Here is a 25,186-nt window from a genome sequence, read left to right on the forward strand (position 1 = left end):
TATCCTAGGTATTCCTTAAAGAGGTGGGGTTTCAGGTGTCTCCGGAAGGTGGTGATTGACTCCGCTGTCCTGGCGTCGTGAGGGAGTTTGTTCCACCATTGGGGGGCCAGAGCAGCGAACAGTTTTGACTGGGCTGAGCGGGAACTGTACTTCCTCAGTGGTAGGGAGGAGAGCAGGCCAGAGGTGGATGAACGCAGTGCCCTTGTTTGGGTGTAGGGCCTGATCAGAGCCTGGAGGTAGTGAGGTGCCGTTCCCTCACAGCTCCGTAGGCAAGCACCATGGTCTTGTAGCGGATGCGAGCTTCAACTGGAAGCCAGTGGAGAGAGCGGAGGAGCGGGGTGACGTGAGAGAACTTGGGAAGGTTGAACACCAGACGGGCTGCGGCGTTCTGGATGAGTTGTAGGGGTTTAATGGCACAGGCAGGAGCCCAGCCAACAGCGAGTTGCAGTAATCCAGACGGGAGATGACAAGTGCCTGGATTAGGACCTGCGCCACTTCCTGTGTGAGGCAGGGTCGTACTCTGCGGATGTTGTAGAGCATGAACCTACAGGAACGGGCCACCGCCTTGATGTTATTTGAGAACGACAGGGTGTTGTCCAGGATCACGCCAAGGTTCTTAGCGCTCTGGGACGAGGACACAATGGAGTTGTCAACCGTGATGGCGAGATCATGGAACGGGCAGTCCTTCCCCGGGAGGAAGAGCAGCTCCGTCTTGCCGAGGTTCAGCTTGAGGTGATGATCCGTCATCCACACTGATATGTCTGCCAGACATGCAGAGATGCGATTCGCCACCTGGTCGTCAGAAGGGGGAAAGGAGAAGATTAATTGTGTGTCGTCTGCATAGCAATGATAGGAGAGACCATGTGAGGTTATGACAGAGCCAAGTGACTTGGTGTATAGTGAGAATAGGAGAGGGCCTAGAACAGAGCCCTGGGGACACCAGTGGTGAGAGCACGTGGTGAGAGACGGATTCTAGCCACGCCACCTGGTAGGAGCGACCTGTCAGGTAGGACGCAATCCAAGCGTGGGCCGCGCCGGAGATGCCCAACTCGGAGAGGGTGGAGAGGAGGATCTGATGGTTCACAGTATCGAAGGCAGCCGATAGGTCTAGAAGGATGAGAGCAGAGGAGAGAGAGTTAGCTTTAGCAGTGCGGAGCGCCTCCGTGATACAGAGAAGAGCAGTCTCAGTTGAATGACTAGTCTTGAAACCTGACTGATTTGGATCAAGAAGGTCATTCTGAGAGAGATAAGCGGGAGAGCTGGCCAAGGACGGCACGTTCAAGAGTTTTGGAGAGAAAAGAAAGAAGGGATACTGGTCTGTAGTTGTTGACATCGGAGGGATCGAGTGTAGGTTTTTCAGAAGGGGTGCAACTCTCGCTCTCTTGAAGACGGGAGGGACGTAGCCAGCGGTCAGGGATGAGTTGATGAGCGAGGTGAGGTAAGGGAGAAGGTCACCGGAGATGGTCTGGAGAAGAGAGGAGGGGATAGGGTCAAGCGGGCAGGTTGTTGGGCGGCCGGCCGTCACAAGACGCGAGATGTCATCTGGAGAGAGAGGGGAGAAAGAGGTCAGAGCACAGGGTAGGGCAGTGTGAGCAGAACCAGCGGTGTCGTTTGACTTAGCAAACGAGGATCGGATGTCGTCGACCTTCTTTTCAAAATGGTTGACGAAGTCATCTGCAGAGAGGGAGGAGGGGGAGGGGGAGGAGGATTCAAGAGGGAGGAGAAGGTGGCAAAGAGCTTCCTAGGGTTAGAGGCAGATGCTTGGAATTTAGAGTGGTAGAAAGTGGCTTTAGCAGCAGAGACAGAGGAGGAAAATGTAGAGAGGAGGGAGTGAAAGGATGCCAGGTCCGCAGGAGGCGGGTTTTCCTCCATTTCCGCTCGGCTGCCCGGAGCCCTGTTCTGTGAGCTCGCAATGAGTCGCCGAGCCACGGAGCGGGAGGGGAGGACCGAGCCGGCCTGGAGGATAGGGGACATAGAGAGTCAAAGGATGCAGAAAGGGAGGAGAGGAGGGTTGAGGAGGCAGAATCAGGGAGATAGGTTGGAGAAGGTTTGAGCAGAGGGAAGAGATGATAGGATGGAAGAGGAGAGAGTAGCGGGGGAGAGAGAGCGAAGGTTGGGACGGCGCGATACCATCCGAGTAGGGGCAGTGTGGGAAGTGTTGGATGAGAGCGAGAGGGAAAAGGATACAAGGTAGTGGTCGGAGACTTGGAGGGGAGTTGCAATGAGGTTAGTGGAGGAACAGCATCTAGTAAAGATGAGGTCGAGCGTATTGCCTGCCTTGTGAGTAGGGGGAAGGTGAGAGGGTGAGGTCAAAAGAGGAGAGGAGTGGAAAGAAGGAGGCAGAGAGGAATGAGTCAAAGGTAGACGTGGGGAGGTTAAAGTCGCCCAGAACTGTGAGAGGTGAGCCGTCCTCAGGAAAGGAGCTTATCAAGGCATCAAGCTCATTGATGAACTCTCCGAGGGAACCTGGAGGGCGATAAATGATAAGGATGTTAAGCTTGAAAGGGCTGGTAACTGTGACAGCATGGAATTCAAAGGAGGCGATAGACAGATGGGTAAGGGGAGAAAGAGAGAATGACCACTTGGGAGAGATGAGGATCCCGGTGCCACCACCCCGTGACCAGGAGCTCTCGGGGTGTGCGAGAGCACGTGGGCGGACGAAGAGAGAGCAGTAGGAGTAGCGGTGTTGTCTGTGGTGATCCATGTTTCCGTCAGAGCCAAGAAGTCGAGGGACTGGAGGGAGACATAGGCTGAGATGAACTCTGCCTTGTTGGCCGCAGATCGGCAGTTCCAGAGGCTACCGGAGACCTGGAACTCCACGTGGGTCGTGCGCGCTGGGACCACCAGATTAGGTGGCTGCGGCCATGCGGTGTGGAGCGTTTGTATGGTCTGTGCAGAGAGGAGAGAACAGGGATAGACAGACACATAGTTGACAGGCTAGAGAAGAGGCTACGCTAATGCAGAGGAGATTGGAATGACAAGTGGACTACACGTCTCGAATGTTCAGAAAGTTAAGCTTTACGTAGCAAGAATCTAATTGACTAAAATGATTAAAATGATAGAGTACTGCTGGGGTAGGCTAGCTGCGTTGTTGACACTACCCTAATCAAGTCGTACCGTTGAGTGTGAAGTTTCTACAATGCTGCTTATCGGGAGCTAGCTGGCTAGCTAGCAGTGTTGGTTACGTTACGTTACGTTAGGAGAACGACAATAGCTGGCTAGCTAACCTAGAAAATCGCTCTAGACTACACAATTATCTTTGAAACAAAGACGGCTATGTAGCTAGCTATGTAGCTAGCTACGATCAAACAAATCACACCGTTGGGACTGTAATGAAATGAAGTGAAAAAGTGATACTACCTGTGGAGCGACGCGGAATGCGACCGGAATGCGAAAGTTCTATTCAGTAGACGTTGGCTGGCTATTGGCTAGCTAGGAGTGTCTCCTACGTTAAGGACGACAAAATAGCTGGCTAGCTAACCTCGGTGAATTAAGATAATCACTCTAAGACTACACACTCTAAACTACACAATTATCTTGGATACGAAGACAGCAAAGACAACTATGTAGCTATCTAATACTACACTAATCAAGTCGTTCGGTTGAGTGTGATAGTTACTACAGTGCTACGGTAGCCGGTGAACGTATGCTAGCTGGCTAGCTGCTAGGCAGATAGGAGGGCGACGAAATACGATAATAACGCAATTATCACTCTAAGACTCCACACTCTAAGCTACACAATTATCTTGGATACGAAGACAGCAAAGACAACTATGTAGCTAGCTATGTAGCTAGCTAACACTACACTAATCAAGTCGTTCAGTTGAGTGTGATAGTTACTACAGTGCTACGGTAGCCGGTGAACGTATGCTAGCAGGCTAGCTGCTAGGCAGATAGGAGGGCGACGAAATACGATAATAACGCAATTATCACTCTAAGACTCCACACTCTAAGCTACACAATTATCTTGGATACGAAGACAGCAAAGACAACTATGTAGCTAGCTATGTAGCTAGCTAACACTACACTAATCAAGACGTTCAGTTGAGTGTGATAGTACTACAGTGCTACGGTAGACGGTGAACGTGTTGGACAGATAGGAGACGACAGATAGGAGACGACGAAATACGATAATTACGCAATTATCTTTGATACAACGACGACTATGTAGCTAGCTAAGAGGAAATTGCTAAGATTAGACAAATCAGACCGTTGTACTATAATGAAATGTAATGAAATGTAATGAAAAAGTTATACAACCTGCAGACCGAAGCACGGATGCGACCAGATCGCTCCAACCCGGAAGTCTGACAGTAATGTGTTGTGTTGAAGAGTGGTACTCAGTAATGTGTTTTGTTGGAGAGTGGTACTCAGTAATGTGTTGTATTGGAGAGTGGTACTCAGTAATGTGTTGTATTGGAGAGTGGTACTCAGTAATGTGTTGTATTGGAGAGTGGTACTCCGTAATGTGTTGTATTGGAGAGTGGTACTCAGTAATGTGTTGTATTGGAGAATGGTACTCAGTAATGTGTTGTATTGGAGAGTGGTACTCAGTAATGTGTTGTATTGGAGAGTGGTACTCAGTAATGTGTTGTATTGGAGAGTGGTACTCAGTAATGTGTTGTATTGGAGAGTGGTACTCAGTAATGTGTTGTATTGGAGAGTGGTACTCAGTAATGTGTTGTGTTGGAGAGTGGTACTCAGTAATGTGTTGTATTGGAGAGTGGTACTCAGTAATGTGTTGTATTGGAGAATGGTACTCAGTAATGTGTTTTGTTGGAGAGTGGTACTCAGTGATGTGTTGTGTTGGAGAGTGGTACTCAGTAATGTGTTGTATTGGAGAGTGGTACTCAGTAATGTGTTGTATTGGAGAGTGGTACTCAGTAATGTGTTGAGAGTGGTACTCAGTAATGTGTTGTATTGGAGAGTGGTACTTAGCAATGTATTGTATTGGAAAGTGGTACTCAGTAATGTGTTGCATTGGAGAGTGGTACTCAGTAATGTGTTGTGTTGGAGAGTGGTACTCAGTAATGTGTTGTATTGGAGAGTGGTACTCAGTAATGTGTTGTATTGGAGAGTGGTACTCAGTAATGTGTTGTATTGGAGAGTGGTACTCAGTAATGTGTTGTATTGGAGAGTGGTACTCAGTAATGTGTTGTATTGGAGAGTGGTACTCAGTAATGTGTTGTATTGGAGAGTGGTACTCAGTAATTTGTTGCATTGGAGAGTGGTACTCAGTAATGTGTTGTATTGGAGAGTGGTACTCAGTAATGTGTTGCATTGGAGAGTGGTACTCAGTAATGTGTTGTATTGGAGAGTGGTACTCAGTAATGTGTTGAGAGTGGTACTCAGTAATGTGTTGTATTGGAGAGTGGTACTCAGTAATGTGTTGTATTGGAGAGTGGTACTCAGTAATGTGTTGCATTGGAGAGTGGTACTCAGTAATGTGTTGCATTGGAGAGTGGTACTCAGTAATGTGTTGCATTGGAGAGTGGTACTCAGTAATGTATTGTATTGGAGAGTGGTACTCAGTAATGTGTTGGATTGGAGAGTGGTACTCAGTAATGTGTTGTATTGGAGAGTGGTACTCAGTAATGTGTTGTATTGGAGAGTGGTACTCAGTAATGTGTTGTATTGGAGAGTGGTACTCAGTAATGTGTTGTATTGGAGAGTGGTACTCAGTAATGTGTTGTATTGGAGAGTGGTACTCAGTAATGTGTTGTGTTGGATTTGCCTCAAAAATACCACTTTGTATTCAGGAGAAAAAGTTAATTGCTTTGCCACATAGTTTGCAGTTTTACTTTGGTGCCTTGTTGCAAACAGGAGGCATGTTTTGAAATATATTTTATTCTGTACAGGCTTCTTTCTTTTCACTCTGTCAGTTAGGTTGGTATTGTGGAGTAACTACAATGTTGTTGATCCATCCTCAGTTTCCTCCTATCACAGCCATTAAACTCTGTCATTTAGGTTGTGGAGTAACTACAATGTTGTTGATTCATCCTCAGTTTCCTCCTATCACAGCCATTAAACTCTGTCAGTTAGGTTAGTATTGTGGAGTAACTACAACGTTGTTGATTCATCCTCAGTTTCCTCCTATCACAGCCATTAAACTCTGTCATTTAGGTTGTGGAGTAACTACCATGTTGTTGATCCATCCTCAGTTTCCTCCTATCACAGCCATTAAACTCTGTCATTTAGGTTGTGGAGTAACTACAATGTTGTTGATCCATCCTCAGTTTCCTCCTATCACAGCCATTAAACTCTGTAACTGTTTTAAAGTCACCATTGGCCTCATGGTGAAAATCCCTGAGTGGTTTCCTTCCTCTCCGGCAACTGAGTTAGGAAGAACGCCAGTATCTTTGTAGTGACTGGGTGTAGATATACACCATCCGAAATGTAATCAAAGCTGCCCCATGCTCAAAGGGATATTCAAGGTCTGCCTTTCATTTTTTACCCATCTACCAATAGGTGCCCTTCTTTGTGAGTCATTGGAAAACCTCCCTGGTCTTTGTGGTTGGAAAACCTCCCTGGTCTTTGTGGTTGGAAAACCTCCCTGGTCTTTGTGGTTGAATATGTGTTTGAAATTCCCTGCTTGACTGAGGGACCTTACAGATAATTATATGTGTGGGGTACAGAGATGAGGGACCTTACAGATCATTATATGTGTGGGGTACAGAGATGAGGGACCTTACAGATCATTATATGTGTGGGGTACAGAGATGAGGGACCTTACAGATCATTATATGTGTGGGGTACAGAGATGAGGGCCCTTACAGATCATTATATGTGTGGGGTACAGAGATGAGGGACCTTACAGATCATTATATGTGTGGGGTACAGAGATGAGGGACCTTATAGATCATTATATGTGTGGGGTACAGAGATGAGGGACCTTATAGATAATTATATGTGTGGGGTACAGAGATGAGGGACCTTATAGATCATTATATGTGTGGGGTATAGAGATGAGGGACCTTATAGATCATTATATGTGTGGGGTACAGAGATGAGGGACCTTATAGATAATTATATGTGTGGGGTACAGAGATGAGGGACCTTATAGATCATTATATGTGTGGGGTACAGAGATGAGGGACCTTATAGATAATTATATGTGTGGGGTACAGAGATGAGGGACCTTATAGATAATTATATGTGTGGGGTACAGAGATGAGGGACCTTATAGATAATTATATGTGTGGGGTACAGAGATGAGGGCCCTTATAGATCATTATATGTGTGGGGTACAGAGATGAGGTAGTCATTCAGAAATCATGTTAAACACTATTATTACACACACAGTGAGTCCATGACACTCATTATGTGCTCCTGAACTTGCCAAAACAAAGGGGTTGAATACTTACTTATTGACTCAAGACATTTAGGCTTAATTTGTTTGATTTATTTGTAAACATTTCTAAAAAAAACATAATTCCATCTTGACATTATGGGGTGTTGTGTGACAGTGATGACAAATCTCAATTGAAATCCATTTTAAATTCAGACAAAATGTGGAAAACCCCAAAAGGGGCGTGAATACTTTGAAGGCTCTGTAAGTCCTCGTGTCCTTTGTCTCCAGGTCTGGGTACCATGGGGCGTGGCATCGTTGTGGCACTGGCTCTGACGGGCATCTCTGTGGTTGCCGTGGAGACCCAAGAGAAGCAGCTGGCAGAGGCCAGTCAGGCGGTTCCGGCGATGCTGCAGAGGGAGGCGGGGCGGCGAGGCTTGGCCACACCCCCAGGGGTTATCTCCTTCAGCTCTAACTTGCAGGACGTTAGTGAGGTACACCTAGTTTTGTTTCTGCATTTTATAATGTATTGTATTTATCGTGTATTGTAATTATCGTGTATTGTATTTATCGTGTATTGTAATTATCGTGTATTGTATTTATCGTGTATTGTAATTATCGTGTATTGTAATTATCGTGTATTGTAATTATCGTGTATTGTAATTATCGTGTATTGTAATTATCGTGTATTGTAATTATCGTGTATTGTAATTATATAATGTATTTTAAGGTACCAAAATAGTATATTGTGTTATCCTAGATGCATGTACTGTCTGTATATGTTAAAATGAACTCAATCAATCATTCAGGTGGAGTTGGTGATCGAGGCGGTGTTTGAGGACATGTCCCTGAAGCTGCAGGTGTTTAGGCATCTGTCCTCTGTGTGTAGACCTGGGACCCTGCTCTGCTCCAACACCTCTGGCTTGGACATCGACCAGCTAGCTGCCGTCACCCAGAGCCCTGGCCTGGTGGTGGGGATGCACTTCTTTGCTCCGGCCCACGTCATGAAGCTGCTGGAGGTGGTGTATGGTCCGCGGTCATCTCCGGAGGCGGTCGCCACGGCAATGCAGCTGGGCAAGAGGATGGGGAAAGTCAGCGTCGCCGTGGGCAACTGTCCGGGGTTTGTGGGTAACCGGATGTTGAAGCCGTACCTGGAACAGGCCAACTTCCTGTTGGAGGAAGGAGCCACGCCCCAGCAGGTGGACGAGGCGCTGGAGGAGTTTGGATTCCCCATGGGCGTGTTCCGGATGTCTGACCTATCAGGGCTGGATGTGGGCTGGAGGATCAGGAAGGAGGCGGGGCTTACAGGGCCAGGGGTGGAGTCAACCAGGACACGCCAGGGCCGACGGTACAGCCCGCTACCTGACCAGGTGTGTGAGGCAGGCCGGCTGGGCCAGAAGACGGGGAGGGGATGGTACCAGTATGACGGGCCTGGAGGCAGGGTGGCGCGGTCCGACCCCTGGGTGCACATCTTCCTGGAGGCTTACAGGTAAAGCTGTAATGATTTTAAATCTGTGTAACTGCTGATGTTAAAAAGGCTTTATAAAATAAATATGACTTGACGAATTGATGGATGGCTATATATTTACATGTTAGTCATTTAACAGACGCTGTTCTCCTGAGAGACTTACAGGAGCTATTAGGGTTAAGTGCCTTGCTCAAGGGCACATCAACATATTTTTTTCACCTAGTCAGCTCAGGGATTCGAATCGGCGACCTTTCGGGTACTGGCCGAACGATCTTAATTGCTAGGCTACCTGCCGGGTTGGTTGGTATGGATGGGTGGTTGGGTGGATGGATGGATTGTCCGTCAATCAGTCAATTAATCAATTAATGGATTGATACAGGGCGGAGCACGGCCTGGTGGCCCGGAGCATCGCCCCGGAGGAGATCCTAGAACGCTGTCTCTACGCTCTGATCAATGAAGGCTTCAACATCCTGCAGGATGCCGTGGCCGCCGGACCGGAAGACATCGACGCTATCTATGTGTTTGGGTACGGCTGGCCCCGGCACCACGGGGGACCCATGTTCCATGCAGGCCAGGTGGGATTGGGCAGGATCCTGGAGAGGCTGCAGCACCACCACCACAACCACCCTGACGTGCCTCATCTGAAGCCCAGTACGCTGCTGCGGAGGCTGGTCGCAGTGGGAAGTCCTCCGGTCCAGAAGTGGAGAGAGTTCATCAACAAAGAAAGAGTCCACAGTCAGCTCTGAGATGCCCCAGTCTCACCTGTCAATGCAACCCTGTGATTTAATAATAAAGTCTCACATTAGAGATACGCCCAGGGATTTCTCGGGGGATTTCTCGGGGGATTTATAGTGTGATTTCTCGGGGGATTTCTAGGGTGATTTCTTGGGTGATTTCTTGGGGGATTTCTTGGGGATTTCTAGGGTGATTTCTAGGGTGATTTCTAGTGTGATTTCTCGGGTATCAGTGCCTTCCCCACCATCAGCATGTGTGCCAAGTATCTTAGGAAATGTGATCTACTGTAAGAAATACATTTTCGGTAATACATTTTCTCATGCTTTCAAAATAATACCTACTGACACGTTTATGGAGGGTTGGTTTTGTATTGTGTTTAATTGGGGCTTAATATTTGACTAGATTTAGCTGAACAGAGAATTGGGTATTTTGACAAGTCATACTCATAACTTAATAGTGTTTTCCACATCAGTGGGGTTTAGCCTTTGGCTGTTGGCATTTCATTCACCCTCCTGTCAAAATTAATTAACCATTATTCTGCCTTTACCGGGGTGGAGAGAGGTCCTGATGCAGACTGAATCTGCAACCAGGCCTTTGTCTCTTAGCCGTGGAGAACCAGCCTGATCTGATCGCTGGCTCAATTCAATCAAAACCTGTGTTTGCTCTTTTTTCCAATGGTCAAATGAACTCACAGACTGGTCACTGTGTAAAAACCTACAACTACTACCAGGGCGACCCCACCCCCCAACAGGTATGCTTTCACGTTACAGAATTAGAAGTGTGTGGGATGAATATTGTAAATAAAGACATTGCTATGGCTGGTTTAAATGAATCCCAGCCATCACTTCTATTTATGGTTTGTTGCTATTAGGTGTTTTTTTAGGTAGATTGTTTCCGTGGGTTATGAAAACCAGATGTTTAGGGAAATAACATTTATGAATAAATACAAAACATATGCCTTTCCAAATGTAGACATACAGTACATTCAGAAAGTATTCAGACCCCTTGACTTTTCACACATTTTGTAACGTCACAGCCTTATTCTAAAATGAATTAAATACAAAATCTGACAAAGGCAAAAACAGGTTTTTAGAAATCTTTGCAAATGTATTAATAAAAAACAAGTATTCAGACCCTTTGCTATGAGACTCGAAATGTATTCAATCGATTGGACATGATTTGGAAAGGCGCACACCTGTCTATATAAAGGTCCCCCAGTGCATGTCAGAGCAAAAACCAAGCCATGAGGTAGAAGGAATAGTCCAGAGATCCAAGGCAGGATTGTGTCGAGGCACAGATCTGGGGAAGGGTAGGAAAAAGGTTCTGCAGCATTGAAGGTCCCTAAGAACACAGTGGCCACCATCTTTCTTAAATTGAAGAAGTTTGGAACCACCAAGACTCTTCCTAGAGCTGGCAGCCCGGTCAAACTGAGCAATCGGGGAAGAAGGGCTTTAGTCAGGGAGGTGACCAAGAACCTGATGGTCACTCTGACAGCTCCTTGATGAAAACCTGCTCCAGTGCTCCCAGGACCTCAGAGTGGGATAAAGGTTCACCTTCCAACAGGACAACGACCCTAAGCACACAGCCAAGACCACGCAGGAAAGTTTTCGGGACAAGTCTCTGAATACTTTTTTATTTAACTAGCCAAGTCAGTTAAAGAACAAATTCTTATTTACATTGACTGCTTACCAAGCCCTAACCCGGACGACGCTGGGTCAATTGTGCACCATCCTTGACTGGACCAGCCAGAGCTCCAAGACAACGCAGGAGTGGGTTGGGACAAGTCTCTGAATGTCCTTGAGTGGCCCAGCCAGAGCCTGGACTTGAACCCGATGGAACATCTCTGTAGAGACCTGAAAATAGCTGTGCAGCGACACTCATCCAACCTGACAGAGCTTGAGAGGATCTGCAGAGAAGAATGGGAAAATCTCCCCAAATACAGGTGTGCCAAGTTTGTAACATCATACCCAAGAAGACTCGAGTCTGTAATCGCTGCTTCTTAACAGCACTGTCAACAAGGCAGGTCCTACAGGCCCTAGTTTCTACCTTAACAACACTATCAACAAGGCAGGTCATACAGGCCCTAGTTTCTACCTTAACAACACTATCAACAAGGCAGGTCCTACAGGCCCTAGTTTCTACCTTAACAACACTATCATCAAGGCAGGTCCTACAGGCCCTAGTTTCTACCTTAACAACACTATCAACAAGGCAGGTCCTACAGGCCCTAGTTTCTACCTTCTAAACAACACTATCAACAAGGCAGGTCCTACAGGCCCTAGTTTCTACCTTCTTAACATCACTATCAGCAAGGTAGGTCCTACAGGCCCTAGTTTCTACCTTCTTAACAACACTATCAACAAGGCAGGTCCTACAGGCCCTAGTTTCTACCTTCTAAACAACACTATCAACAAGGCAGGTCCTACAGGCCCTAGTTTCTACCTTCTTAACAACACTATCAACAAGGCAGGTCCTACAGGTCCTAGTTTCTACCTTCTAAACAACACTATCAACAAGGCAGGTCCTACAGGCCCTAGTTTTGTTGCACCTGGACTACTGTTCAGTCATATGGTCAGGTGCCACAAAGAGGGACTTAGGAAAATGATAACTGGCCCAAGAACAGGGCAGCACGGCTGGCCCTTAAAGACACACAGGGGAGTTTACAATAATAATACTATGCATATCAATCTCTCCTGGCTCAAAGTGGAGGACAGATTGACTTCATCACTACTTGTATTTGTGAGAGGTATTGACATGCCGCACAGCTCGGACACCTTGCGTACCCCACAAGCCATGCCACACCACTATAGGCTATGGATCGTGCTTTTACACCTGCATTGTTTGCTGTTTGGGGTTTTAGGCTGGGTTTCTGTACAGCACTTTGAGATATCAGCTGATGTACGAAGGGCTATATAAATAATTTTGATTTGATTTGATTTTGTGATTGAGACCACACTAAATAGCCTATAGGCTATTACACTTGATATTCCACAGCGGAGAATCAGAGTTGAGGGGCGGCATCAGGCATACATCCATGTGTAGCCTAAATAAACTCATTCTAAAACACTGAGAAATATAGACGTTTCATCAATTACAAATGACATGATCCTCCCCTAGATTTAAATAATAATAATAATACAAACCCTTGACTGAAATTGAAAAATTTGTGATGTCATTATGGGGTATTGTGATGTCATTATGGGGTATTGTGATGTCATTATGGGGTATCTGCATTGTTCTCCTGGTAACCGTAGTGTCAATGTTGATCCATCCCAAACTATTGGCTGATATAGCCGTCTACCACTCAAACCACAGTAACATGGCCATCTAGTGGCATTCTGCTGTTGCTGTTCATATGTATATTCTATATTTTATGACTTGACAACAATTGACAACCAAATTAGTTCTCAAGCCCCCAAAAACAAGCCCAGGAATTACATATGCATCAAATTCGGCCATATAGCAGAAATGTGAATTCATATTTATTGGAGTCTCTGTGTTAAAGTTGAGGAGGATAGGAGCGGGTGGGTACGAGGGAGGGAGGGAGGGGGCGAGAGGGAGGGAGGGAGGGGGCGAGAGGGAGGGAGGGGGTGAGAGGGAGGGGAAAGGGTGCGCTGGATGGATCGGCGTCTGCAGCACGCAGAAAGAACAGGGACAATGACCTTTTTCCTCCCAGTGTGGATGGATTGATTGATCTCTGGAACATCGAAAGTGCGACTCGCTTCTTCGAAGAACGATAGACTCCAAAGGACAGCCGGATAATTTACCCACCTCTGCATTGATGGAACACTGAATTTCCTTTCTATATCAACTTTTATAGGGCGTTTCGTTTTTGCTTTTGCCTATCCCAAAATAACGCGCTACATCATATTTTCGGACGTTTGTTTTACAGTAGACTTTCAGATTGTATTCCCTGTCCGGACAGAATCACATTAGATATTTCCGCCCCGTTATGTGATATCTGACCGGACGGATGTTCGCCTCTGTATCGGTGTGATCGGCGATGTGGTCATGGCAGATTTTGGAGCCCAGAAGTGTCCGAAGAGTGATAAGTTGGACGAGGCGCAGGCACTGGCCCGCAGCTGCGCGGGGAGACCGGACTTCTTGCCGTGCGATGGGCTGTTAATATGCGCCACGCACAGCCACGGAAAGTGCTTCAAGTTGCACTGGTGCTGCCACTTGGGCTGGTGCCACTGTAAGTCGCTATTAGCAAACAAGAACACAGTCATAACATGCATTTTTTTGTTAAATGTATTCTAAATTAACGATATTTATTCTGGAAGAATATACACTATATATACACAATTATGTGGACACCCCTTCAAATGAGTGGATTCGGCTATTTCAGCCACACCCGTTGCTGACAGGTGTATTAAATCGAGCACACAGCCATGCAATCTCCATAGACAAACATTGGCAGTAGGCCTTACTGAAGAGTTCAGTGCCTTTCAACGTGGCACCATCAAGGATGCCACCTTTCCAACAAGTCAGTTCATCAAATTTCTGCCCTGCTAGAGCTGCCCCGGTCAACTGTACAAATCAACTGTCCTCGGTTGCAACACTCACTACCGAGTGGAAGCAACGTGCAATGTCAGCACAATAGCTCCATAAAATGGGTTTCCATGGCCGAGCAGCCGCACACAAGCCTGAGATCACAATGAGCAATGGTTAGCAGTGGAAACGTGTTCTCTGGAGTGGATGAATCACGCTTCACCATCTGGCAGTGGATGAATCTGTCAGTGGATGAATCTGTCAGTGGATGAATCTGTCAGTGGTGAATCTGTCAGTGGATGAATCTGTCAGTGGATGAATCTGTCAGTGGTGAATCTGGCAGTGGATGAATCTGGCAGTGGATGAATCTGTCAGTGGATGAATGTGCCAGTGGATGAATCTGTCAGTGGATGAATCTGTCAGTGGATGAATCTGTCAGTGGATGAATCTGTCAGTGGATGAATGTGCCAGTGGATGAATCTGTCAGTGGATGAATGTGCCAGTGGATGAATCTGTCAGTGGATGAATGTGCCAGTGGATGAATCTGTCAGTGGATGAATGTGCCAGTGGATGAATCTGTCAGTGGATGAATGTGCCAGTGGATGAATCTGGCAGTGGATGAATCTGGCAGTGGATGAATGTGCCAGTGGATGAATCTGGCAGTGGATGAATGTGCCAGTGGATGAATCTGTCAGTGGATGAATCTGTCAGTGGATGAATCTGGGTTTGGCGGATGCCAGGAGTACGCTACCTACACGAATGCATCATCTTAAAGTTTGGGGCCAGGAGAACGGTACATGTCTGAATGCATAGTGCCAACTGTAAAGTTTGGTGGATGACAAATAATGGTCTGGGGTGTTTTTCATGGTTCGGGCTAGGCCCCTTTGTTCTGTGCTTCCAACTTTGTGGCAACAGTTTGGGGAAGGCCCTTTCCTATTTCAGCATGACAATACCCACAAAGCAAGGTCCATACAATAAATGGTTTGTCGAGATCGGTGTGGAAGAACTTGACTGACCTACACAGAGCCCTGACCTCTGCCCCATCGAACACCTCTGGGATGATTTGCAGAAATTGCAGACTGCAAGCCAGGCCTAATCGCCCGACCTCACTAATGCTCGTGTGGCTGAATGGAAGCAAGTCCAGATGTTCCAACATCTAGTGGAAAGCCTTCCCAGAAGAGTGGAGGCTGTTATAGCAGCAATGTTCCAACATCTAGTGGAAAGCCTTCCCAGAAGAGTGGAGGCTGTTATAGCAGCAATGTTCCTACATCTAGTGAAAAGCCTTCCCAGAAGAGTGGAGGCTGTTATAGCAGCAATGTTCCTACATCTAGTGAAAAGCCTTCCCAGAAGAGTGGAGGCTGTTATAGCAGCAATGTTCCTACATCTAGTGAAAAGCCTTCCCAGAAGAGTGGAGGCTGTTATAGCAGCAAAGGGGGGACCAACTCCATATTAATGCCCATAATTTTGGAATGAGATGTTAAACGAACAGGTGTCCACATACTTTTAGCCTTGTAATATACTTTTAGTGTATATACTTTTAGTATTGTAATTTATAAATGCCTCATGAGCTTAGTTCAACTGTCAGATCCCAAAATAGAAGCTTGTTTTTACTCCATTGCTTCCTTGAGAGTCGTTACATTTATTCATTGCTCAGCCGACTTATATAACCAAAACATAACTAATTTGAGTTTCCCAGATTTACTATGTTAAGTCCAGTCTATGAGACCAGGCTGCTAGGCAAGCAGTACTGTAGGAAGTATAGGCCGCTATTGTCAACAACTCAATCACATTATCCTAGTGAAAGAGTACCACTGAGGGGTCAGGCTTTTCTTATTTCCCAGTAGTCTATAGGCTTTAACATTTACGTTGATTGATGATCGTCAATTTGATAAAGGATCAAATCGAATTTGATTTGTCACCGAACACAATAGGTGTAGACCTTACAGTTATATGCTGAATACAATAGGTGTAGACCTTACAGTTATATGCCCCCGAATACAATAGGTGTAGACCTTACAGTGATATGCTGAATACAATAGGTGTAGACCTTACAGTTATATGCCCCCGAATACAATAGGTGTAGACCTTACAGTGAAATGCTGAATACAATAGGTGTAGACCTTACAGTTATATGCTGAATACAATAGGTGTAGACCTTACAGTTATATGCTGAACACAATAGGTGTAGACCTTACAGTGATATGCTGAATACAATAGGTGTAGACCTTACAGTGATATGTCCCCGAATACAATAGGTGTAGACCTTACAGTGATATGCCCCCGAATACAATAGGTGTAGACCTTACAGTTATATGCTGAATACAATAGGTGTAGACCTTACAGTTATATGCCCCCGAATACAATAGGTGTAGACCTTACAGTGATATGCTGAATACAATAGGTGTAGACCTTACAGTTATATGCTGAATACAATAGGTGTAGACCTTACAGTTATATGCCCCCGAATACAATAGGTGTAGACCTTACAGTTATATGCCCCCGAATACAATAGGTGTAGACCTTACAGTTATATGCCCCCGAATACAATAGGTGTAGACCTTACAGTGAAATGCTGAATACAATAGGTGTAGACCTTACAGTTATATGCTGAATACAATAGGTGTAGACCTTACAGTTATATGCTGAACACAATAGGTGTAGACCTTACAGTTATATGCTGAACACAATAGGTGTAGTAGACCATACAGTGAAATGCTGAATACAACAGGTGTAGTAGACCTTACAGTGAAATGCTGAATACAACAGGTGTAGTAGACCTCACAGTGAAATGCTGAATACAACAGGTGTAGTAGACCTTACAGTTATATGCCCCCGAATACAATAGGTGTAGTAGACCTTACAGTGAAATGCTGAATACAACAGGTGTAGTAGACCTCACAGTGAAATGCTGAATACAACAGGTGTAGTAGACCTTACAGTTATATGCCCCCGAATACAATAGGTGTAGTAGACCTTACAGTGAAATGCTGAATACAACAGGTGTAGTAGACCTCACAGTGAAATGCTGAATACAACAGGTGTAGTAGACCTTACAGTGAAATGCTGAATACAACAGGTGTAGTAGACCTTACAGTGAAATGCTGAATACAACATGTGTATTACGGTACAGAGTCAATGTGGAGGCTATATACAGGGTATTACCGTACAGAGTCAATGTGGAGGCTATATACAGGGTATTACGGTACAGAGTCAATGTGGAGGCTATATACAGGGTATTACGGTACAGAGTCAATGTGGAGGCTATATACAGGGTATTACGGTACAGAGTCAATGTGGAGGCTATATACAGGGTATTTACAGAGTCAATGTGGAGGCTATATACAGAGTCAATGTGGAGGCTATACATACAGTCAGTGTGGAGGCTATTACAGGGGGTACAGAGTCAATGTACAGAGTCAATGTGGAGGCTATATACAGGGTATTACCGTACAGAGTCAATGTGGAGGCTCAATATACAGGGTATTACGGTACAGAGTCAATGTGGAGGCTATATACAGGGTATTACGGTACAGAGTCAATGTGGAGGCTATATACAGGGGGTGGACCAGGGTACAGAGTCAATGTGGAGGCTATATACAGGGGTACCGGTACAGAGTCAATGTGTACAGAGACTGGATATATACAGGGGGTATTACGGTACAGAGTCAATGTGGAGACAGTCAGTGTGGAGGCTATATACAGGGTATTACGGTACAGAGTCAATGTGGAGGCTATATACAGGGGGTACCGATACAGTCAGTGTGGAGGCTATATACAGGGTATTACGGTACAGAGTCAATGTGGAGGCTATATACAGGGGGTACCGGTACAGTCAGTGTGGAGGCTATATACAGGGTGTTACGGTACAGAGTCAATGTGGAGGCTATATACAGGGTATTACGGTACAGAGTCAATATGGAGTCTATATACAGGGTATTACGGTACAAGGTCAATGTGGAGGCTATATACAGGGGGTACCGGTACAGAGTCAATGTGGAGGCTATATACAGGGGGTACCGGTACAGAGTCAATGTGGAGGCTATATACAGGGTCTACCGGTACAGAGTCAATGTGGAGGCTATATACAGGGTCTACCGGTACAGAGTCAATGTGGAGGCTATATACAGGGGGTACCGGTACAGAGTCAATGTGGAGGCTATATACAGGGGGTACCGGTACAGAGTCAATGTGGAGGCTATATACAGGGTCTACCGGTACAGAGTCAATGTGGAGGCTATATACAGGGGGTACCGGTACAGAGTCTATGTGGAGGCTATATACAGGGTATTATGGTACAGAGTCAATGTGGAGGCTATATACAGGGGGTACCAGTACAGAGTCAATGTGGAGGCAATATACAGGGGGTACCGGTACAGAATCAATGTGGAGGCTATATACAGGGGGTACCGGGACAGTCAATGTGGAGGCTATATACAGGGGGTACCGGTACAGTCAGTGTGGAGGCTATATACAGGGTGTTACGGTACAGAGTCAATATGGAGTCTATATACAGGGTATTACGGTACAAGGTCAATGTGGAGGCTATATACAGGGGGTACCGGTATAGAGTCAATGTGGAGACTATATACAGGGGGTACCGGTACAGAGTCAATGTGGAGGCAATATACAGGGGGTAACGGTACAGAGTCAATGTGGAGGCTATATACAGGGGGTACCGGTACAGAGTCAATGTGGAGGCTATATACAGGGGGTACCGGTACAGAGTCAATGTGGAGGCTATATACAGGGGGTATGTGCTTCCGGGTTGGAGCGATCTGGTCGCATCCGCGCTTCGGTCTGCAGGTTGTATAACTTTTTCATTACATTTCATTACATTTCATTATAGTACAACGGTCTGATTTGTCTAATCTTAGCAATTTCCTCTTAGCTAGCTACATAGTCGTCGTTGTATCAAAGATAATTGCGTAATTATCGTATTTCGTCGTCTCCTATCTGTCCAACACGTTCACCGTCTACCGTAGCACTGTAGTACTATCACACTCAACTGAACGTCTTGATTAGTGTAGTGTTAGCTAGCTACATAGCTAGCTACATAGTTGTCTTTGCTGTCTTCGTATCCAAGATAATTGTGTAGCTTAGAGTGTGGAGTCTTAGAGTGATAATTGCGTTATTATTGTATTTCGTCGCCCTCCTATCTGCCTAGCAGCTAGCATACGTTCACCGGCTACCGTAGCACTGTAGTAACTATCACACTCAACCGAACGACTTGATTAGTGTAGTATTAGATAGCTACATAGTTGTCTTTGCTGTCTTCGTATCCAAGATAATTGTGTAGTTTAGAGTGTGTAGTCTTAGAGTGATTATCTTAATTCACCGAGGTTAGCTAGCCAGCTATTTTGTCGTCCTTAACGTAGGAGACACTCCTAGCTAGCCAATAGCCAGCCAACGTCTACTGAATAGAACTTTCGCATTCCGGTCGCATTCCGCGTCGCTCCACAGGTAGTATCACTTTTTCACTTCATTTCATTACAGTCCCAACGGTGTGATTTGTTTGATCGTAGCTAGCTACATAGCCGTCTTTGTTTCAAAGATAATTGTGTAGTCTAGAGCGATTTTCTAGGTTAGCTAGCCAGCTATTGTCGTTCTCCTACGCAACGTAACGTAACCAACACTGCTAGCTAGCCAGCTAGCTCCCGATAAGCAGCATTGTAGAAACTTCACACTCAACGGTACGACTTGATTAGGGTAGTGTCAACAACGCAGCTAGCCTACCCCAGCAGTACTCTATCATTTTAATCATTTTAGTCAATTAGATTCTTGCTACGTAAGCTTAACTTTCTGAACATTCGAGACGTGTAGTCCACTTGTCATTCCAATCTCCTCTGCATTAGCGTAGCCTCTTCTCTAGCCTGTCAACTATGTGTCTGTCTATCCCTGTTCTCTCCTCTCTGCACAGACCATACAAACGCTCCACACCGCATGGCCGCAGCCACCCTAATCTGGTGGTCCCAGCGCGCACGACCCACGTGGAGTTCCAGGTCTCCGGTAGCCTCTGGAACTGCCGATCTGCGGCCAACAAGGCAGAGTTCATCTCAGCCTATGTCTCCCTCCAGTCCCTCGACTTCTTGGCTCTGACGGAAACATGGATCACCACAGACAACACCGCTACTCCTACTGCTCTCTCTTCGTCCGCCCACGTGCTCTCGCACACCCCGAGAGCTTCTGGTCAGCGGGGTGGTGGCACCGGGATCCTCATCTCTCCCAAGTGGTCATTCTCTCTTTCTCCCCTTACCCATCTGTCTATCGCCTCCTTTGAATTCCATGCTGTCACAGTTACCAGCCCTTTCAAGCTTAACATCCTTATCATTTATCGCCCTCCAGGTTCCCTCGGAGAGTTCATCAATGAGCTTGATGCCTTGATAAGCTCCTTTCCTGAGGACGGCTCACCTCTCACAGTTCTGGGCGACTTTAACCTCCCCACGTCTACCTTTGACTCATTCCTCTCTGCCTCCTTCTTTCCACTCCTCTCCTCTTTTGACCTCACCCTCTCACCTTCCCCCTACTCACAAGGCAGGCAATACGCTCGACCTCATCTTTACTAGATGCTGTTCCTCCACTAACCTCACTGCAACTCCCCTCCAAGTCTCCGACCACTACCTTGTATCCTTTTCCCTCTCGCTCTCATCCAACACTTCCCACACTGCCCCTACTCGGATGGTATCGCGCCGTCCCAACCTTCGCTCTCTCTCCCCCCGCTACTCTCTCCTCTTCCATCCTATCATCTCTTCCCTCTGCTCAAACCTTCTCCAACCTATCTCCTGATTCTGCCTCCTCAACCCTCCTCTCCTCCCTTTCTGCATCCTTTGACTCTCTATGTCCCCTATCCTCCAGGCCGGCTCGGTCCTCCCCTCCCGCTCCGTGGCTCGACGACTCATTGCGAGCTCACAGAACAGGGCTCCGGGCAGCCGAGCGGAAATGGAGGAAAACTCGCCTCCCTGCAGACCTGGCATCCTTTCACTCCCTCCTCTCTACATTTTCCTCCTCTGTCTCTGCTGCTAAAGCCACTTTCTACCACTCTAAATTCCAAGCATCTGCCTCTAACCCTAGGAAGCTCTTTGCCACCTTCTCCTCCCTCTTGAATCCTCCTCCCCCTCCCCCCCTCCTCCCCTCTCTGCAGATGACTTCGTCAACCATTTTGAAAAGAAGGTCGACGACATCCGATCCTCGTTTGCTAAGTCAAACGACACCGCTGGTTCTGCTCACACTGCCCTACCCTGTGCTCTGACCTCTTTCTCCCTCTCTCTCCAGATGACATCTCACGTCTTGTGACGGCCGGCCGCCCAACAACCTGCCCGCTTGACCCTATCCCCTCCTCTCTTCTCCAGACCATCTCCGGTGACCTTCTCCCTTACCTCACCTCGCTCATCAACTCATCCCTGACCGCTGGCTACGTCCCTCCCGTCTTCAAGAGAGCGAGAGTTGCACCCCTTCTGAAAAACCTACACTCGATCCCTCCGATGTCAACAACTACAGACCAGTATCCCTTCTTTCTTTTCTCTCCAAAACTCTTGAACGTGCCGTCCTTGGCCAGCTCTCCCGCTATCTCTCTCAGAATGACCTTCTTGATCCAAATCAGTCAGGTTTCAAGACTAGTCATTCAACTGAGACTGCTCTTCTCTGTATCACGGAGGCGCTCCGCACTGCTAAAGCTAACTCTCTCTCCTCTGCTCTCATCCTTCTAGACCTATCGGCTGCCTTCGATACTGTGAACCATCAGATCCTCCTCTCCACCCTCTCCGAGTTGGGCATCTCCGGCGCGGCCCACGCTTGGATTGCGTCCTACCTGACAGGTCGCTCCTACCAGGTGGCGTGGCGAGAATCCGTCTCCTCACCACGTGCTCTCACCACTGGTGTCCCCAGGGCTCTGTTCTAGGCCCTCTCCTATTCTCGCTATACACCAAGTCACTTGGCTCTGTCATAACCTCACATGGTCTCTCCTATCATTGCTATGCAGACGACACACAATTAATCTTCTCCTTTCCCCCTTCTGACGACCAGGTGGCGAATCGCATCTCTGCATGTCTGGCAGACATATCAGTGTGGATGACGGATCATCACCTCAAGCTGAACCTCGGCAAGACGGAGCTGCTCTTCCTCCCGGGAAGGACTGCCCGTTCCATGATCTCGCCATCACGGTTGACAACTCCATTGTGTCCTCGTCCCAGAGCGCTAAGAACCTTGGCGTGATCCTGGACAACACCCTGTCGTTCTCAAATAACATCAAGGCGGTGGCCCGTTCCTGTAGGTTCATGCTCTACAACATCCGCAGAGTACGACCCTGCCTCACACAGGAAGCGGCGCAGGTCCTAATCCAGGCACTCGTCATCTCCCGTCTGGATTACTGCAACTCGCTGTTGGCTGGGCTCCCTGCCTGTGCCATTAAACCCCTACAACTCATCCAGAACGCCGCAGCCCGTCTGGTGTTCAACCTTCCCAAGTTCTCTCACGTCACCCCGCTCCTCCGCTCTCTCCACTGGCTTCCAGTTGAAGCTCGCATCCGCTACAAGACCATGGTGCTTGCCTACGGAGCTGTGAGGGGAACGGCACCTCACTACCTCCAGGCTCTGATCAGGCCCTACACCCAAACAAGGGCACTGCGTTCATCCACCTCTGGCCTGCTCGCCTCCCTACCACTGAGGAAGTACAGTTCCCGCTCAGCCCAGTCAAAACTGTTCGCTGCTCTGGCCCCCCAATGGTGGAACAAACTCCCTCACGACGCCAGGACAGCGGAGTCAATCACCACCTTCCGGAGACACCTGAAACCCCACCTCTTTAAGGAATACCTAGGATAGGATAAAGTAATCCTTCTCCCCTCCCCCTTAAAAGACCTAGATGCACTATTGTAAAGTGGCTGTTCCACTGGATGTCATAAGGTGAAAGCACCAATTTGTAAGTCGCTCTGGATAAGAGCGTCTGCTAAATGACTTAAATGTAATGTTAAATGGGTACCGGTACAGAGTCAATGTGGAGGCTATATACAGGGGGTACCGGTACAGAGTCAATGTGGAGGCTATATACAGGGGGTACCGGTACAGAGTCAATGTGGAGGCTATATACAGGGGGTACCGGTACAGAGTCAATGTGGAGGCTATATACAGGGGGTACCGGTACAGAGTCAATGTGGAGGCTATATACAGGGGGTACCGGTACAGAGTCAATGTGGAGGCTATATACAGGGGGTACCAGTACAGAGTCAATGTGGAGGCTATATACAGGGGGTACCGGTACAGAGTCAATGTGGAGGCTATATACAGGGTCTACCGGTACAGTCAATGTGCGGGGGCAAAGGTTAGTCAAGGTAATTTGCACATGTAGGTAGAGGTAAAGTGACTATGCATAAACAATAACAGAGAGTAGCAGCAGCGTAAAAATGGGGGTTGAGGTGGGGGGGCAATGCAATCCGGGTAACCATTTGATTAGCTGTTCAGGAGTCTTATGGCTTTGGGGTAGAAGAAGCCTTTTGGACCTAGACTTGGCGCTCTGGTACCGCATGCCGTGCGGTAGCAGAGAGAACAGTCAGTGACTAGGGGGGCTGGAGTCTTTGGCAGGTTTTTCGGGCCTTCGTCTGACACCGCCTGGTATAGAGGTCCTGGATGGCAGAAAGCTTGTCCCCAGTGATGTACTGGGCCGTACGCACTACCCTCTGTAGTGCCTTGCGGTCGGAGGCAGAGCAGTTGCCATACCAGGCGGTGATGCAACCGGTCAGGATGCTCTCTGGTGCAACTGTAGAACTTTTTGAGGATCTGAGGACCCATGCCAAATCTTTTCAGTCTCCTGAGGGTGATTAGGCTTTGTCGTGCCCTCTTCACGACTGTCTTGGTGAGAATGGACCACGATAGTTTGTTGGTGATGTGGACACCAAGGAACTTGAAACTCTCAACCTGCTCCACTACAGCCCATCGATGTTCGGTCCTCCTTTTCCGGTAGTCCACAATCATCTCCTTTGTCTTGATCACGTTGATGGAGAGGTTGTTGTCCTGGAACCACAAGGCCAGATCTCTGACCTCCTCCCTATAGGCTGTCTCGTCGTTGTCTGTGATCAGGCCTACCACTGTTGTGTCATCAGCTAACTTAATGATGGTGTTGGAGTCTTGCTTTGCCATGCAGTCATGTGTGAACAGGGAGTACAGGAGGGGACTGAGCACACACACCTGAAGGGCCCCAGTGTTGAGCATCAGTGTGGCAGATGTGTTGTTACCTACCCTTACCACCTGGGGGAGGCCTGTCAGGAAGTCCAGGATCCAGTTGCAGGGGTGAGGTGTTTAGTCCCAGGGTCCTTGGATTATTGACGAGCTTTCAGGGCACTATGGTGTTGAATGCTGAGGTGAGGTCAATGAACAGCATTCTCACATAGGTGTTCCTTTGGTCCAGGTGGGAAAGGGTAGTGTGGAGTGTAATAGAGATTGCATCATCTGTGGATCTGTTGGAGCAGTATGCAAATTGGAGTGGGTCTAGGGTTTCTGGGATAATGGTGTTGATGTGAGCCATGACCAGCCTTTCAAAGCACTTCAGGGCTACAGATGTGAGGTCTATGGGTCAGTAGTCATTTAGGCAGGTTACCTTAGTGTTCTTGGGCACAGGGACTATGGTGGTCGGCTTGAAACTTGTTGGTATTACAGACTCAGACTCGGAGAGGTAAAAAATGTGAAGACACTTTTGGAACCCAAACCGGGTGCGCCATCGTACATTTATTTTGCCCCCCAAACGCGATCACGCAGGTTAAAATATCAAAACAAACTCTGAACCAATGACATTAATTTGGGGACAGGTCGAAAATCATTAAACATGTATGGCAATTTAGCTAGTTAGCTTGCACCTGCTAGCTAACGTTAATTTGTCCAATTTAGCTAGTTAGCTTGCACCTGCTAGCTAACGTTAATTTGTCCAATTTAGCTAGTTAGCTTGCACTTGCTAGCTAACGTTAATTTGTCCAATTTAGCTAGTTAGCTTGCACCTGCTAGCTAACGTTAATTTGTCCAATTTAGCTAGTTAGCTTGCACCTGCTAGCTTACGTTAATTTGTCCAATTTAGCTACTTAGCTTGCACCTGCTAGCTTACGTTAATTTGTCCAATTTAGCTACTTAGCTTGCACCTGCTAGCTTACGTTAATTTGTCCAATTTAGCTAGTTAGCTTGCACTTGCTAGCTTACGTTAATTTGTCCAATTTAGCTAGCTTGCTGTTG

General features: G+C 47.1%; 2 protein-coding genes across 3 annotated transcripts in view; both read left to right on the forward strand.

Annotated features, from left to right (window-relative positions):
- The window catches only part of ehhadh (enoyl-CoA, hydratase/3-hydroxyacyl CoA dehydrogenase), a 37,981-nt gene extending 27,357 nt beyond the window's left edge, over positions 1–10,624 (forward strand). For both annotated transcript variants that reach the window (XM_029650877.2, XM_065019735.1), the window contains 3 exons: positions 7,580–7,782; positions 8,098–8,777; positions 9,136–10,624. In XM_029650877.2, the coding sequence (XP_029506737.2) occupies positions 7,580–7,782; positions 8,098–8,777; positions 9,136–9,502 (1,250 nt within the window). In that variant the 3' untranslated portion in view covers positions 9,503–10,624. The remainder of the gene's footprint in view (positions 1–7,579; positions 7,783–8,097; positions 8,778–9,135) is intronic.
- Positions 10,625–13,185: 2,561 nt separating this feature from the next.
- zgc:162707 (UPF0524 protein C3orf70 homolog B) overlaps positions 13,186–25,186 on the forward strand; it is a 33,466-nt gene continuing 21,465 nt past the window's right edge. The window contains exon 1 of the mRNA XM_065019743.1: positions 13,186–13,686. Within this exon, the coding sequence (XP_064875815.1) occupies positions 13,503–13,686 (184 nt within the window). The 5' untranslated portion in view covers positions 13,186–13,502. The remainder of the gene's footprint in view (positions 13,687–25,186) is intronic.

Source organism: Oncorhynchus nerka, linkage group LG1, assembly GCF_034236695.1.
Source record: "Oncorhynchus nerka isolate Pitt River linkage group LG1, Oner_Uvic_2.0, whole genome shotgun sequence".
In the NCBI taxonomy this organism is placed as follows: domain Eukaryota; kingdom Metazoa; phylum Chordata; class Actinopteri; order Salmoniformes; family Salmonidae; genus Oncorhynchus; species Oncorhynchus nerka.